Consider the following 18,604-nt stretch of genomic DNA (forward strand, 5'->3'; position numbering starts at 1 on the left):
AATGCGCACGCATAACAATATCTTTTATAAAAGTTATTTATCTGCGGCTAAATGTTGGAGATTATCTTTTGATAATCTCTATCATAATCAAAACATAAAAACTAAGCTTCCAACAAACCCTCTTTGAAAAAAAAAAAATAATAATAAAGACAAAAAGCCCTTCTAGTATGGGAATTACCCATTTTTTTATATTGTCTTCAGAAATGTCTCCTCCTTCCTCAGAATGGTCTTAGAGTTAAAATGCTAGCTCTGCAGTTTTAATTTCAAGTGAAAGAACAGAATAAAGTTACATGAAATAAAGCCCACATTTTATGGAGGGCTAGCACAAGTACAGTATTTTGTCAGTCCAAATATTGTGGAACAATATTTCCAACGTGAGAGCGTGCATTATCACAGTTTAGTCACCAATGAGATGGGCATTTTCTTCAGATATGTTTGGTCAGGGACTTCAAAACTGCTATGTAGTATTATTCAATAACTCTTTTTCATGAGGGCACTTCATGACTAAATCATTCTAGTATTCAAAAAAGGGAAATCACAATTACTTTACCTACTGATCGAACAATTTTGGCATTGAAAATTTCGAGATGTGCTTGCCTGTTTGCTTTTGGGATCTTAAAAGTGAAGCAAAATCTCATCATAAGCAATTATGGAATTCAGGTATGTCTTGCCATGAAAAATTACTACTGTGACAGACACTGAAGCTCTTAATACACCTCTATTTGCACCAGCGTCTGTTCAGAAATTAGCAATTTCAACATCATCTTGCGCAGTTGCATTTCACGTTCAAATGATGGTTCAAAATTGCGTGCACATAATCATGAGATATCTGTAATATCACTGTAATTCATGATCTTACTAAAAAATGATGGCAATGTGTTAATCATGATCTAATTCACTGTAGTGGCTGTAGCATCCAGACTATCCTACTTTATGATTGAAAGACAGATCACCTGAAACAGTTTGCACCTCTAAAATGTGGTTTATTATAGAAGAACGTTTCTGCTGTATGCCTGCTGCAATATATTGTATACTTTCATGTTGGATTCTGCAGATAAAAGCCAAAATTTCATGTACGATCTTCATAAACCGACTCCATTTTCCTTATTGACTATCGTGCATTTTATATGTTATTAGTACAGTGCTGATGGCATGTTTGTTCCACAAGAGCTGATCTAACTACAACTTTTTCCACTGCCATATGTTCATGTTCTTTTCTTGGGTAGTCATAAATGAGATAAATAATTTTTGTTTTAGCTAATGTAACAGTTCTATAAACTAAGTATTGCATATTTTCATATTGGCTTATAAAGTATAAAACCAGAGCATAAAATTCATATTTTATGCTAGCCTTTTAAATCATATTAATGATTTATTTTAATTATTATATAACTAATGTAATTGTTGCAAATAATGATGTGATGGTGCATGTGTGATTAGTTTCATATGCAAAACTGAAGTAAAAGGCCGTACATTTGAATGGCTTTGTTTATTTCAATTGTCCATTTTCTCAATTTGTATTTTTTACTATTTGTATGGGATTGCATCAGTACAATGTAACCTGTGTTTTTTTTCTTTTATGAAACTTGAATGAATTTGTTCTAACTTGACCGTTATATACAATTGAAATCTTGGTTAAATCTACCATTTTTTCACTTAATTACTGTATGTTTCAAAATGAATATCAGGGTTTTAAATTTATGTAATATTAAGGTTTACTTACATTGATAAATTATATATGAAATGGTAGGAGCAACTCAAAGAGTTGTTTCTATGTGTTCAATGTGAGCACCATTCATCACATGGCACACATCCAGCTAATAGGAGAGTACATCCCATACTTTAATCAGAAAATCTGGAGTAATTGATGTGATAGCTACTTCAGTCAAGCAAACAAGCCCTGTCACCTGGTCCCTGGTGACCAGTCCAGCAGTTAGGTAGAATTTCATTCAATCAATCACGTACAGCGTTATGCCAGTGAGGAGGTGCACCATCTTGTTGCCAAATAAAGTTGTGTGGTTCGTATTGCAGTTGAGGAAAGAGCCATAGCTGTAGCATATCAAGGTAGTACATTCCCAACACACTTGCTTCAGTCAAAAAGAACGACCCGTAAACTTGCTGTCAGAATACAGTACAAAAACATTCAGTTTTAGGGAGTCTTTTTCACATTGCAATATTTTGTGAGGATTTTCTGATCCCCAGATATGTACATTATGAGTGTTTAATTTTACTTTAACATGAAATATTGATTCATCACTCAATACGATAAGTTTTCATCACAAGAAAGTCTTCATTGTCATGGTGCTTCATTTCATTTGTAAACCTAGCAGGCAAGCCATGATCTGTAGGCTTTAGAGCTTGTAACAGCTGTAAACAAAATGGATGCAGTTATAAGAGTTTCCTTAAAACCCTCCACATAGACTATTGGAGTTGCTAATTCACAGCTAGCCTTCGTAATGAATTTCCTAGAACTACATACAAAAGACTTACACATTCAACATTGTCTTCAGACACACTCGAGTTCCTGTACTCTTCCGTTTACAAATGTAGCCAGTGGTTTCAAATTGTTTATACCATTGACAAATGTTATTTTTACCAGAGGATCACAACAGAACTTCAGATGGAACGCACATTGAACAGTAATCACAGATTCACACTTTGCAAACTGTAAAACATAGGACGCTTTATGTTGGGAAGGGGTAGCCATCATTTCTACTAGCATTTTCAAGGGGAAGGTATAGGAAACAGTTCTTGATCCTATACACAGCTAAAACTGTTTGTTTGAGTTGCTTTTTCATTTCATGTATAAGTAATCAATGCACATTAAGCTTGAGAAATATTACATAGCTTTAAAACTCCAATGTTCATATTGAAACATGTTATTTATCATTGGTCCCTTCATGGTGGAAAAAAGGGAAAGCGAAATAAAGGGAAGGGAGAAACAAAAATTTAACATGATATCTAACTTTTATTAATTGTGATGGATTGGTTATTTATTTTTTTTTTTTAAGTTAATTTGGAAATTTATTATTTAAGAGGAGTGGAATGATTATTATTATTATTATTATTTGTTTTACTTTATGTCATATTTCTTCAGTGATTTGCTCACAAGCACATTTGCGTATGAGGAAGTTAATTGCTGCATACAGTTATGTAGGTTATTTTTATCATTTCATTATGCAATTTCTGAGTGAAGCATCAATCTTGTCATAATAATAAAATGACAGTTCCACTCGGAAACATTCTACATAAAGTAATAATATTATTTAGTAGCTCTAGTCAGTGTTTGTTAACAGGCTTAAATAGTGTTTTTAATGTAATTTGTAGTTTCTGTGTATATTTTTTAAAATTTAAATTACTTTTACATCCTTTATCATTATATAATAATATTGTGTTTTTAAAATTAAGACCTTATTCTACTTGTTTGAATCTTAATGCAAAGCCAAACCTCTTTCACATCTGTATGCTTAAATCAGATATGTGTGTGGAATTGTCACTGTGCACAGTTTGCATTACTGCTTCAGTAAATGAATAGTATTGCATAGATTCCATTCAGAACTGTCTTCTTTTTCGCTTCTGTTTCTAAAAATGAGCCCTTTTAAAGACAGTTTTAGTTATTTAAATAAGAAGAAATTTGTAAAACCAGTCATGATAATACCTGAGCCATTACAGTCATTTATTTTATCAAAAACTTGTTAAGGAATGATGCATATACAATCACACATCATTGTGAATTGCTTATCCATGCCTCTGATCATTTCTTCTCTGAAATTTAGCATTACAATCAAATAAAGTCCTTTATTAACAGTTTAGCCTAAAGGAATGAACTCCTGATGATTAATTTTGATGTTGGAGCAATTTGTCTGGCTTTTTCTGGGTTGCAGTTATGATTCATTCACCTACTTTGTTTTGGTCTCCCGTCATAACCGTTCACTTATATTTCATCATCTTTTATGACATTTTTCAACAATTTTTATTATTTGATTACTTACTGAAAAAAAATTTTTTCCTTGATCAGCATTAGTGGAAAAAATTTTTCAATGCAGACTTAATTTTGTTTTTTGAAATCTAGCAACACAAACATACATGTATTTTCCCTCACTTTTGACACTTCGAATATAGGTAAGACATTTATTCCTGATAATAGCAGATTTTTTTTCTGCATAATTATCATCATTGTTATGTTGCCTAATTTGAAGTTATTAAAAATTTTGTAACACTGTACAGTTCATACATTCCTTACCAATATTTCAATATTTAGAAGCCTCACCAAAAGTTTTTTATATGAACTTTAACACTTATGATATTTGCAAATGAAGTAATGAGGTTATTGTAATATAACTGCATTAAACTGCAAAAAATTCTCTATATTTAAACTATAAATTTTATTTGTCTTCTTCAAAAAAAGTATCTCCGTGTTTATACACTGCTTTCACACTCCTCTTAGCAGTACTGGAAATCACTAATGGCCTTGTAGATGCACTTATATTAGAAGATATAATTCTTCTTTTGTATTCGTAACAAACTTTTTAACAATCTCCTAACTTTGTCATAAAAGTACTTTCATGACTATTGTGATCATATTTCACACTTAGCTACCTGCATATTAATGTATCGCAAAAAATTAATTATGATTGGTGTATTTTACAAAATTTTCATTGGATAGTGTTGACTATTATTACTTTTTCAGTGATGGAGTCTTTTAATTAATTTAATCTTTGTTTCAGTATTTCGTCAATTAAATGTACTGATAGTATATTAAGAAATCCTTCATCAGTACTAGAATTAAAACATCAAGCATTACTAGCTACAAAAAATAAATCCATTGAATTCAGTTCAAAAGAAGGTATTATTAATAAAAAGAAACAAGTCAATGGATCAGAAATAAAGGTAAACTTATTATATATCATGAAAGAGCTATCCTAAAATGTTTAAGTAAAAGTTATAAGATGTTAATGTTAAAAGATTGTATTTAATATTATATATATATATATATATATATATATATCTAAAGAAAACTATAAAACAAAAATTCATACCAGTGTATAAAAATTAAAATTAGGATATCTAGGGCAAACAAAAAAAAAGATTGAAGTTAGAATAAAACCATGCCTTTTGGCTTATTATCAATACAGAAGGCTACAAAAATCAATTATCATGCCATATTGCTTTGAAATTGGCCACAATATTAGTTTATCACATGAAAGTTTTAACTCTTCAAGCCGGTATTTAAATTTTTAAAGCCCTACCCTACTGCTGCTAATTTAAATGCCCAACCAGCAGCTGTATTACTGTAAAAAATAAAGCAGCTGTACTAAAAGTAAAAAATATTATAGCTTCAAAACTATTACACCAATTTAAACCAAATTTTCAGCAGAAGAATCATCCCTTTTTCCCATCTCCAATCTACGTCTTTTCTTGTACGCTTCACTTGTATATCAATATCGTCATCACTATCGCCACTACTATGTTCAGAATCTTCTTTATTTTCATTACGATTTTCTGGCACAAAATCTTCATCACTTTCGTCACTATCAAATTCACTACCACTATCAAATATTCTAATGTTACTGTCACACATCTCATCTAAACATTCAATAATTTGTACCGATGTAAGATTACACGACGTGCTTGACCCGGCCATTTTCATTTACTCACAGCTGAAGCAACTGACTGCAAGAAGAGCATTCAACTTCGTAGAACAAAATCGTATTTCATCACCGATATGCAATCCTACGCAGTTATAAAAATACAGAGGGGAAGAACGAAGCCTCATGATAACACAGAGCCAATTGTTCAAATAAACATTACGAGATGGCAGTGTTATGAAGTTTTGAATCAAGCACTGTGCGCTGCGAGACTGTCATGTCCACCTGCCGATACATACAACTTAACATGTGCGTGACATTCACGTGTTCCCTGCCTGAAGGGTTAAGACGTGTATGTAATAAACTGGGATTAGAGTTTTAAATCGTATTTAGCAACAATAATAAAGAAATTTCAATGTTAAATGTTAAAAGGGGATCAATAATACCCTTTTAGAATTTGAAATCAAAAACTCTTTTTAAACTTATTGCACTTATGTATCTTCCGCAGTCATCTCTCTTTGTTCTTATGCACAATTAGAACATTAAACAGTTTTCATCTCTCAAATTTTGTTTTTAGTAGTATCTGTTTAGTCCAACATTCTTGCTGACTCAGTTTTTTTTTTGAGGTAAATTTTATCTTATCCAACCCTATATACTAAGTAAATTTCATGGTGGGTAACCTGAGTTAGAGGTTTCAATTGTTAGATGATATAAACTAACATTATCACTTTTGTGGTGTTTTGTATGTGCTTTTTTTATTAGTTTATTATTCATTATCATTTATTTATTTATTCATTATTATCAATAATATATAATATTTTTTGAATTCTCATTTACTGTTGATAATTAACAATCAAAATGCTTGTATCGATTTAGATTCAAGTAAATTTAATATATAAATGGTTTGCAAGGGCTTTCTTGTTTCCCAATTTAAAATTATTATATTAGAAAATTATTTAATCTTAACATTTTCCTATGATACTGGTCACATAGAGATATGTCCAGTATTAACATGTTAACATGTATGGAAAACTGTCCGAGTGGGAAAAATGTAACTACTCTATGAGTTAGAGATGCAGATTAGTAAGTCAGCAGGAATGGAGTTTGATTCAGATGATGGATGTTGGATGTGTTGTTTAGGGCTCCTAGTTTTACTTTTTACTAAGGCTGCATACTACATCATGTAATAATCAGTTTTTAGTCTTTTCTCTACAATTTTCTTCTTTTTTTTTAAGAATTACATTTTGAAAAAGGCAGTTCTTGTTATTTATAAAATTTGATTTATTTTTCATTCTATCTAATTTCTTCTGAAATATTTTAAAACTGTTTAATATTTATATCAATTTTTTTTTTTTTAAATTCAAATAATTCATTAATATACTGACCACTGTGTTAATAAAATCTAATATTATATGAAATATAAATCACCAAAACATAGTAATTAGATATTACATCATTCCAGTACTAGACAACAAAATTTGCATATGTATTCATAATAAATAGTTCAAAATTTCAAAACAAAGAACAATCTAAAATTAAATTAAAATAAATTTTTCAAAAGAATATAATGTAATTAAATTTAATACCAACTGAAGATGTGGAATCCCACAGAAATTGATTCTTGGAAATTAATATGATAAATTTAACTTATCTGATAACTGTGTTTTGGTGATTTATGTTTCATATAGTATTTGTGACTAGTGATGATCATAAGTAGTTGTACACTTGTACAGTGAGGTTGTGCCTGGGCAGTTGTGGCTTATCTTTAGTGACAGAATACTTAAACTGTGTTCAATATTATGTGTATATGTTTGTCATGTAAATAATATAACTTGTAAATTTTTTTATTTTTGTGATTGTTTTTCTTCATAAAACAGTGAACTACAGGGTCATTCAAAGAAACGGGAAATTAAAAAACTTACATTAATGAAAAATTTTTTTTAGAAAATGAATTTTATTTCATGTAATTGTACAAATGTTGTCATTTTAGGATACATACATTTTAGTTTATTTTTTAAAGATGACATCTTCTAGGTGACCTCCTCTTCTACGTAAACATCTTTGACGTAACATCTCAACTGGAATTTCCGCAATTGCTTCTCGGATCTTTGCCTTCAGTTCTTCCATTGTAGCAGGTCTACTGTGGAACACTTTGTTTTTAAGGTGACCCCACAAAAAGTAATCGCAAGCTGAGAGATCAGGCGATCTGGGAGGCCATCTAATGTCACAATTTTGTGAAATGACATGTTGTCCAAACAATCGGCATACAGCTGCCATCGATATTCATGCAGTATGTGATATTGCTCCGTCTTGTTGAAACCAGGCTGTGTTAAGAATCGGTAGAAATCTCTTTTGTTGTTCTACAACAAAGGTTTCAAGCATGGCTACGTAACGAGCCGACGTCACTGTAATCGCAAGACCGTTGTCATCCTCAAAAAAATAAGAGCCTATAACACTGTAAGATGACATAGCACACCACACGGTCACTTTCTGGCTGTGCAACGGACGCTGGTGTAGCTGCATAGGATTTTCTTGTGCCCAGTATCTGAAATTTTGCTTGTTAACAAATCCACTGAGGTGGAAATGCGCTTCGTCTGACATCCACAGTTCGTGAACAAACTCTTCGTTATCATTTATCTTCTGAAGCATTACATTACAGAATTGTGCTCGCACAACTGCATCGTTCGGTTTCAGTTCCTGGATGACCTACAATCTGTATGGATGGTATTGCAAGTCCTTCACTAACATTCTTTGAACACTTGAGCTATGCAATTGTAAAGATGCTGAGAGACGACGGATTGACCGATGTGGACTTCGTGTGACAGCATCTTGTAAAGCTTGAACATTCTGTGGTGTACGGACGGTTCGCTCACGGCCTGGAGGTTTCTTTTTCATTGCCGAACCAGTTTCCTCAACATTAGATATCCATGTTTTAATTGCATGTGCTGATGGAACACGGTCGTGATTAAAATGACGGCGAAATTCTCTACGCGCTCCCTCCACACTGTCATTGTTTTTGTAAAACGCTTTAATAGCAAATGCAAATTGCGCACCACTTCAAGGATCCATGACAACTAAATGGCAGGTTAGGTTAGAGAGGCTGGCACCACTTATCAAGTGGTGCCAGCCACGGCTACCAACACAACTTTCAAACTTTCCCGTTTCTTTGAATCACTCTGTATAACCAAAACGTAGGCACTGGGTTGTACCGATCATTAGCGGAAAAACTGATTTGTTAATATCAATTTCTAGAGTTATATTTCTAATATAACTTTTGTTATATCAGTCTTCATCATTCAAAAAAAAAAATTTTACACAAGAGGTAATCAGTTTTGGACACATAATAATTCCATTGCAACACGCCGCCCGCCCGGAGGGCCTAGCTGCGGAGGATGTGCCATAAGCACACCTCTGCAGCTAGTTATGTTATAAGTACATAGGTTTTAGTTAAGGTGTAATCCTTACATCATAGCAGAAACATGTTAATTTTTGTACTTTTTCAAGAACTAGAGGTAGTTTTTTTCTAATTAAAAACAATTACCATTTATCTATATTTTTTTATATGCAAATTATGCTTTGATGCAAAAAGTAATTTTCTTGTGCTATTTGAATATCAGTTGTAAGTTGTTTGTTGACTCAGTTATGATGATTTTTAATAAAGGTTTCAATGTTTTTGAATTTCAATTAAGATATTCCAAATTCAGCACTTGTCATTCCCTTTTTGTGTAGTGCTGTTGAGCGTTTTGTATTATTTCGTAGGAGATAAAGTTGTAGCCGATTTTGAAATTGTTGAGGTAAAACCATTGTAGCACAGAACAAATCAAGGTCTCTTTTGACCAGGTGCAGATTCTGCATCTATTTTTGGTGGGGACAAAATCATATAAATTGTAATGTGTATTTATATACGTTTTTATACATATTTATATATATGAATGATAAATTAATATGCGGTAAGTACACGTATACATTGTACTTACTGTATATGTGTGTGTGTTTCCTTGGAAGTATTTATTTTCTTGGAAGTATTCATTCTCTTGAACCATCCAAGAATTGATCGCCAATACTAAATTGAAAATTTAATGTGCATAATCCTCCACGTAAAACTGACACTTCATCCTGTTATTTTTATTCATTATTTGCAGCCATATTCAGAACAGTTAAAATAGTTAAAACAGTTATTTTCACCATAATTAACATTAATCTTAATTAATTTGATTGTTAATTGTTTAAAAAAGGTATTGAAAATATTAGTCAAAAATAGCTAAGTTACAATGTAACAGTTTTTTGTTGTACAAAAAAAATGACAAAAAATGCTTTTGTTTTCAGACTGCACAAAAAAGTGATCTGTCTATTGAGAATTCTGTATCTAATGTTAAGAAAACAGAATCTAAAAGTCCAAAAAAGACTGGTGGAATTGCAGCTATGTTTGCTGCACAGAAAGATGTTAAGAAATCAGAAAATAAAGTAAGTTTTTAAATACTGTTTATTTATTTTTCTTTACTTAATTGATTGTAACTGCTAGAGTTTATTAAAAAAAATATCATTTGGTTGTTGTAATAAATTTAAAACATTTAATATTTTTTTATTGATGAATTCATCACAGAAGCTTGTGCATGGGAATATGATTGTAACAGTTTGGAGCATATGAAAAATGCCATGCCTGACCGAATTTTGAACCTGATCTCTGGATGAAAGGCTGTGAGATATATTACCTGTTCAACTTGGAGATCAGCATACAAAAACTTTATTTTATAAAAATTAAAGTTTATTTTTTAAATCTATAACAAAATTTTATTTTCCTGCACATAGTTACAATTTAAATTGAATTTCATTATTTTAAAAAAACTGGCATTAATTTTGTCAGTTATTCTAAGAATTCTTTTTATTCCATTATCACTTTCAAGATGACTTCTTCATAAAAATCTCTTTGTTTTTTTCTTCCTTGTATGAAGTAAAAGAAGCATTGTGATGGCAAAAACCTTCAGTTTTCAGATTTCAATGGAAATATCCATTTTGACTATCCCTGAATCCATTTTAACTAGCTTTGGCAATCTGTACATATCTATCTCACATAACTCAAAACGAATTTGCTGTAGAATGTGGAAATTTTGGATTTAGGACTGCTGTAAGATCTAGTTGTGCACCACCTTCCCGTTTGATTGGAAAACTTTCCTTTAGACTGAATCAAAAGTGTCTAAAAAAAGCCCAAGATCCAAAAACATTTGTATTTTGTTCTTAACAATATCTATATCTGTTCGTAACAGCAGTAATAAGCCCTCATTGAGAGCTTTTCAACAATATATCTTAAGTGTTACTTATTTTCTATGGTTCCAGAGTTATAGCCAAATAAAAGTTTAATTAATGAAATATTTGGATCTTACAAGGGTAAGGCACATAGTTTTGAATCGGACATCATCGCCTTTTTTATAACCATTTTTTTTTTTTTTTTAATTTAAATATATTGATTTATTAATAATTATTAACCTTTAATTTTAAAAATAATTTTACAACAAATAATTCAATAATAACAATTAAAAAGAATATGAAAAAAATATCAGAAGTTGTTAAAAAAATAAAATTTTATTTACTTTTCATTGTAAAAAAATGTGTATATATAATCTAATAGGCATACAAAGAAATCATGTGATGTCCACATTCGATTTTTAGTTTTTATTTAGCTTTTTTTTGAAGCAGCTCTTTGAGTTGTTGCAGTCAGGTAAAAGTAAGCAATATCATGAAAAAAACATTGCTCCTTGGTAACTACTGTGTCATTTGTTTTGTATTGAACAAGAGAGTTGTTTACTTTTCATATTAAGTCTTGTTTTATTCTACCATTTAGCATGAAATCATCAAGTAAGAAGTCTTTTCAATTCTAGAATATACTCACCATCATTTGATGCATGCACAGTTTACTTGACTTACTTCATTGTTGATGAAATTCCTGAATGGTGCCACTTTACTTATAAGAATTGTGGTTGATTATAATGTATACGTAATATCATGATAACAATCATAATATATCCAGTCTGTCCAGTGAAAAAGGTGACTGACTGAGTCTTCATGTAACTAGCAGCGCCATCTTCGAATAAATGCATTTGTTATATGATGACATATTTGAGCTTTTTACCATAAAATATGTCAAGGCCCTGTCATCTTTTTGTTTAGTTGTGATGACATAACATATGACATTACATTTTGAATGTCTGTCAAAAACCAACAATAGAACAATGCACTAACATTAAATTTTGTTATAAGTTAGCCAAACATGCTACAGAAACTTTTGAAATGATTCAGACCTTATGTTAGTCAGGCCATTGCATTGTTCTTATTGCTCATTAGCCCTAAGAACATTTTCAAGTGTTTTCCAAGATTTTGTTCAACATTCAAAAATTGGCTGAAATTCTTCAAAATAATTGTTGTGTGTCTGTGAGACGCATTGAAGAGCTCACTGGTATTCCGAAATCCACTGTCCTTCTCATTTTAAAAAAAAATTTAGGAAAACAAAAGGCTTGTGCTCCCTTTATACCACACACACTGACTAGATTTTCAGGAGACATTTTACTTCACCCCTCCCAGACCTCCCTGAACACCATTTAGTGGGGTGTAAAAATGCAAGGAATTTTACACTGAGCAAGATTCTGGGGGTCTTTTACCACTAGAATCAAACAGACGCCAGAAACATGGAAGAAAAGCCCCTTCCAGAAAAGAAACGGCCCTGTTTGCCCCCCACCCCCCTTGGTGGGGAGTAAGGATCAGGTGCCGACATGCTGTGCAACCTGCTGGAGATGGAAGTTTACAGATGCAGCAGTCCTGAAAAGAGTGAGCCAGCAAAAAAAAAAAAGGATTTAAAAGAGCCAAGAGTTCCTAAGAAAAAAGTGGAGGCTGTTTAAGAATATGAGAGTGACATTTTTGATGGATTTGATTTTGATCACTTAATGCAAGAAATACATTGTATGATTGTGTTGATTCGGCAGAATACAAGCACTAAGACTGAAATAAAGGAATGTGCTGATTTTGGACAGGGCTAGAGACGTAGAGGTAGTGGTGCAATCCTTATACGAGATACGAGATATCTCTTTGGGAACTAAGAAGGTTGAGAAGATGTTAAAATCTGTCAACTTGAGCGACTTGGAAGAGGCCATGCTACTCCAATGGCAGAGAGATCTTTTTCAGAACATGGAGCTAACACAGGGTCTCCCTGCAGGAGAGGTAGAGGGCTCACGTGTGTTTTTGATCCCTAAGGGGAAGTGAAGGAAGAGCTCGTATACTGCCATGATCATCGTGATGGTGCTGGGTATTGGAAGATGACTGGATGGAGGAACAGCTATTCCTAGTGACACCGTCATAAGAGTCCAAAGAAGCATTGAATTGTTTTATCCTGAAGACAAAGACGAGGATAAAGACACGATATTCATGTAGCATAATTTTTGAAGTTTTTAATGTTGCAGACCAGTTGGCTACTTACGTCGGTATGGTTGACAGACGATGGGCCTTCTTGGGTACAAATATTGACATTACCATTGGTAGGAACACCTCTGGCAGGATCCTTAACAAGCCTGTGGTCGACGACTGTACTAGCGACCATCGGGTGATACTTTTTGAGGTAGCAAATGAGCTGCGCGATGGCCATGAGGGACACTTTGCTGTTGTTTACCAGGGGCACTTCCTGCATAGGAAGGTGGACTTGCTGAAATTCTCCTTGTTGTTGGAATCTGGACTGGAGGTTTTTTCTTGAGATCTTGATGGCCCATCATTAGATGTTTGGCAGAAAATCTCACTTCTGCGGTAGTGGCAGTGGCAAAGCCATTCCTAAAGACACTGGCCGGGAACGTATATCTGGTTGGTGGTCTCGGAATCTGACAGCAATGAAGCAGTCTGTGAATTGGCTTAGAAGGGCTGCGCAACGAAAGGGTGACCTTGATCAGTGTGCGGCCCAGATTGCGGTTACCGCAGAAGGAAGGCTAGGTACTTCCATAATATTAGGTCCTCCAAGCGTAATTCTTGGCATTCCGTCATTCAGAAACAAGGAAATAGAGATCCTTGGGGTGTTGTGTATAGGGTCCTTGGGCATAAGCACAGGAAAGATGTCTTGTCAGCTTTATCGACCCACGAAAGTATGGTAATTCACATGGACCGTGTCCTTGATATTTTGTTGAATGATTTACTTCTGGACGACACAATGATGGGTGAGGTTTCATACCACCGGCGTGTCAGATGGGAAGTCGCGGCTTTCGAGACCGACTTACAGTCTTCTGAGATCACTGAGGCAGAGGTACGTCAGGTGATCTGTAGTATGGCACAGTACAAGGCCTCCAGATATGATTGTAGAACTCCTTGTCCAAGCGCTTCCAGTACTTCTTGGTCCTCCAATTAGAATTTACAATAGCTTGCTCTTCGCTGGTCATTTTCTGACGTGTTGAATGCATGGAGATTTGGTATTGTTCAAAGGTGGCGACAAGGATTCTACTGTTCTTACCATCCACTAACGCTCTTGCCTGTGATTGATAAGGTTTTTGAGAAGGTCCTATATGTACATATTAGTGTAATAATGGTCACTGATCATTTGTTAATGGACAACTAGTATGGTTTCCGACCGGGCAAGAGCATTGAGGATGCCAAACTAAAGGTGATGGATATAGCTTCCTCTAGTTCATGCAAATAGGTATTAGGGATTTTTCTGGACCTATCCAAATGAATTAGAAGTGCTCTAAAGTTATTTCAGCTATTGGACTGTTTTCCTGTATGATGGAGGCTCAGAGGTTCATGACCCTAACTAAAGGATGCCCTCAGGGCAGTGTTCTGAGCCCTCTTCTTTGGATTATAGAATTTGATTCCATGTTGCATACGAGGTTGCCATGTGGTTGTCCTGTCATCACTTATGCTGATGACACTTTGCTTCTGATTGAAGGGGATTCGCATAACGAAGTAGAGTTTCGAGCTGCTCATGCTTGTGAGACACTCTGGCTGTGGAGTCTCCAACATAAAATGATTTTCAGCCCAGAGAAAACCACAATGATGTTGCTTCATGGGCGATTGACTGCTTCTCGACGAATCTGGGTTTGGATGACTGGTCTCCATATTCGGTATGTTATGGTTCAAAAGTACCTGGGTGTTATCCTTGATGAGAATTTTCAGTTCAAGGAACATTTACAATATGTAGCAAAAAAGGCCGCTGATGCTTTTTATGGAATCAATAGTCATTCAACCCAATTGGGAGTTGAATTATTGTACATGCTATCTTGGGGTGTCAAGGTGTCAATGAGGCTATTATGCTACATGCTGCATCTGTCTGGGCTCATCGCTTGGCTTTTGTTACGTGGACATTTTGCTGCAGGCCCAGTGACACTCCTCTTGCTGACTGTTATAGGTGGTTACAACCACCTATAACAACCAGTGCATCTATGATGGCCAGAGACCATCAGTGCATCTATGCAGAGAGAGTGCATCTATGATGGTCTCTGGCCATCATAGATGCACTGGCCAAGGTGCTGGAGAGCATGCTCCAGCATAGAGTATCTCAGGCAGTTGAGGAGGGGCGGGTTCTCTGCAAGCCAGTATGGCTTTTGCAGGGGAAGGTCTGCCAGGTTGCTGTATGCTGTATGCTGTATGCAATATGGCTGGGAGGGCCGTGAGAGATGGTCGGCAGGGGATTGTGCACCCTCATTACTCTAGACATGAGAAATGCATTTAACTGCATTTCTCATGTTATCATAATGCATTCCTTAGAGGACCACTGAGTTCCCTCATATTTGCATCAGATAATCCAGTCTTACCTCACAAGATGTAGGCTGGAGTGCCAGGTTGTATTTTTAATTTTAGTTTCTTCATGTGATTCAGTCTTGTTAAAGACTCGACATAGATGTGTTTTGTTTTAACAAGTTCATTTCCTAGAAGGCATCCTGACTGAGGCAAGAACAAGCCTGAGAGATGCCTTTTGCCAGAGTTCAAGATTACTTCTGGTAAAGCCTAAGGGCTAGGTATGGAGGGGGTGGCATGGTGACAAAAACTTCTACATGGAGAGTGTCTTTCCCTATGGGATCAGGATGTGTTTGCATTTATTCTGTGGAGTGTACTTTATACAGTGTGCTTTATACAGTTTGTTTTAGCACCATTACAACAGTAATCAAGATGATTTAATATGAGTCACCTAGTGCCACCCTAAATTCATGCAGTAATGTTGAAAAAACACATCATGATCATGTACTAGACCCTAGAAAATTCCTTGAAAAGTGAATGAGGAGTTTCGTATTACACTCAATATTAATTCCAGAATATTGACATGCCTTATCAACCCACTATACTGCAATGAAAATCTTCACCTTTTATTCTAATTTGTTTTATTACAAACATCACTACTCTCAATGAAAGTGGGTAGTTAGTGATATGTACCTTGGGTGCTTTAAAGTCAATCCATAAGAAAGAATGGGACAGATAGTGTAAATTCTTAAATAAATGTAAAAAAGTACATTGCATATAATCCCTTATCTCTGTTGGGGATAAGTTAAAATCAATAAAAACTTATATTTGTGTATGTTATCTATTATAAATTTTTTTACAGGAAAAAGTTGTGAAACAATCGCCAAAAAATAAACCTAAAGGATTGGTAGCATTTTTCAACCAGAATTCTGATAATAAAAAGCCCCCAAAAATTGTAAAATTAAGCGAAAATGAAAATGAAGTGAAAAATAATTCATCAGAAGTTAATAAAGAAAATAATGAAAGCAGTAAAGAATTAAAATTAGATGAAACTGTGAAAGAAAACTCGTTTGTTACTACTGTTATTGATGACTCGAATCTGAAGTCTAGTAAAAAATCAAAAAAATTATCTAAGGTCTATTTTTTATTATTATATATTATATTTTTATAACTAGCTATAAAAGTCAACTATGAGTAATAATTAGTTTTAAGGAATTGGGTTTTCAAAACAATTCTACCTTTTGCGACAGTAGTATTATGCAATTGGTACAAAAACATTTTGGAAAATGTGAACAAATTCAAAATGTAGTTTTAATCTATATTTACAATGTCTGTTATGCCAATGTGCTTGACCATATAACATATACATCCACTTTTATAGCTGTTATTCCATGCTATAAAAAAACCCTCTCAACTGTAAAGTGATGATAAAAGAATATTATTAAGCATTTTTATAAATTTTTTATGTAATTATATTAAAAACAAAAAAAATTGTTAAGTACTAATAATTTTTTAGTACAAGGGGTGACTGAACCCCCCCTTTTTTAGTATGAGGGGTACACAGTTGCTCACTATCACAAATGAAAAGAGATCTTTCCACATAGTCATCAGTTACAGCTACACATTTCTCCCAACAGTGAATCAGTTTCCTTGTTTTTTCAATAAAGATTGCTGATGGTCTTTCCTTGAACCACTACCTCATTGCATTCTTCAGTCCGTCATCCATGGCAAAATGAATACTCTTAATTCCCCTCTTTAGTTGTGGAAAGAAGTGAAAGTTGCAGGATACCAAATCAGTGAGTATGAAAAGTGCAGAACAGCTTCAAATTTCAATTTCACAAGAGACTCGGCATTTGCGTGCAACATTTATGGCCAAGCATGATTGTGTTCCAGAATTATCAGCTCTGTGATTTATCAAACATGAGACACATATCTCATAATGTATTTTAACATCTCTATGTAACATATAGAATTCACTGTAAACCACATGGAATCCCAGAACAGAACATTGCCAAGAGAATTTTTTTTGCAGAAGATTGTTTTGAATTTTTTAATTGAGACACAGAACTACAAAACAGTTTTACAAAAACTGCAACCCAGTTTTCTTCCAGATCTTAATGATGCACTCAAGTTTCAACTGCTGACTCAATATTGAAAAGAAGATCATCTTCCTTGTTACAATGTTTCAGGAACTATCAAAACATTACTCTTGTTGTTCGTTCTTTTCTCTAAGTTTGTATGGCTCCCGCTGCAAACAGATTTTATGGTAGACCAGATGTGCAATAAATTGTGCTACTTATACTGCTTAATGTTTGATGCGACAACTATTTTGAATCGGTTCATCTACCTCCTTTTGATGCTTTTCATCAATCAAAAAAAGTGGTCAACCACTGCAAGGTTCATTCTCAATATTTGCTTTACCAACTTCTTATACACAAAATCCTATTGCCCACTTACGCTATTTCAATCATTAGTTTCATCAACATAAATGGCTTTTAGATGACAATGAATGTCATTAGCAATTTTTCTGCTGTTAAAAACTCAATCACCATGCTTTTCAGATGTGTTGACCTAGCAGGCATACAAAACTCCATATCAGTGGCAGCTGATAGATAATGAGAGATGGTGTGGGCCAAAGAGTTTTAGAATGTTAGTAGTGGGGGAATGGAACTTCAAAATGGCAGCAATTGTTGCTTTATGTTACATTTTGTTATCTTGTTATGTTCCAGTATCCATATGCATTATGTTCCAGATCAACCGCTACTAGTATTACTGTTGAGAAACATTTTATTAATGTTAGTTTTTTGTTTTTATATATACATATGTATATATATTTTTTATGCAAATTTAAAAAAATTATACAGGAAATAAAAGGATAGTGCAATATTTAAATTAATGTAAATGTCACACTTATTTCTTTATTAGTAAATGAATTAGAGATTTATAAAGTATGGTACATACAGCAGAATGCAAATTAATCCAACACAGATGCTATATAGTAAAATGTAACATTATTTAGAAAAAATAATCATACCTGTACAATTTGTGAATATTTAGTAATTAGTATTCCCTCATTTATTCCTAATCACTTCATACACACAATTTGGCATTGATTCAGTAAGTGTACTATACATTTATTGATTTCATCATCATGAAATCATACTAATATTGCTTTAATGAGGTCAATTTTTGTGGTACAATTCATTTTTGAGAGTAGTTTTTTTGACTGTTGCCCAAAGGTTTTCAATTGGGTTTAAGTCTGGGTAGTTGCCTGGCTGCAGGAGCACTTTAATGTTTCATTCTTCAAAGAATTTTTCCAC

General features: G+C 33.6%; 1 protein-coding gene across 1 annotated transcript in view; it reads left to right on the forward strand.

Moving 5' to 3' along the window:
* Positions 1-18,604, forward strand: part of LOC142325976 (uncharacterized) — a 57,263-nt gene that overhangs the window by 15,975 nt on the left and 22,684 nt on the right. The window contains exons 4-6 of the mRNA XM_075367974.1: positions 4,728-4,890; positions 9,915-10,052; positions 16,147-16,419. Coding sequence (XP_075224089.1) covers positions 4,728-4,890; positions 9,915-10,052; positions 16,147-16,419 — 574 coding nt within the window. The remainder of the gene's footprint in view (positions 1-4,727; positions 4,891-9,914; positions 10,053-16,146; positions 16,420-18,604) is intronic.

Source organism: Lycorma delicatula, chromosome 1 (assembly GCF_047948215.1).
Source record: "Lycorma delicatula isolate Av1 chromosome 1, ASM4794821v1, whole genome shotgun sequence".
NCBI classification, from domain to species: Eukaryota; Metazoa; Arthropoda; class Insecta; order Hemiptera; family Fulgoridae; genus Lycorma; species Lycorma delicatula.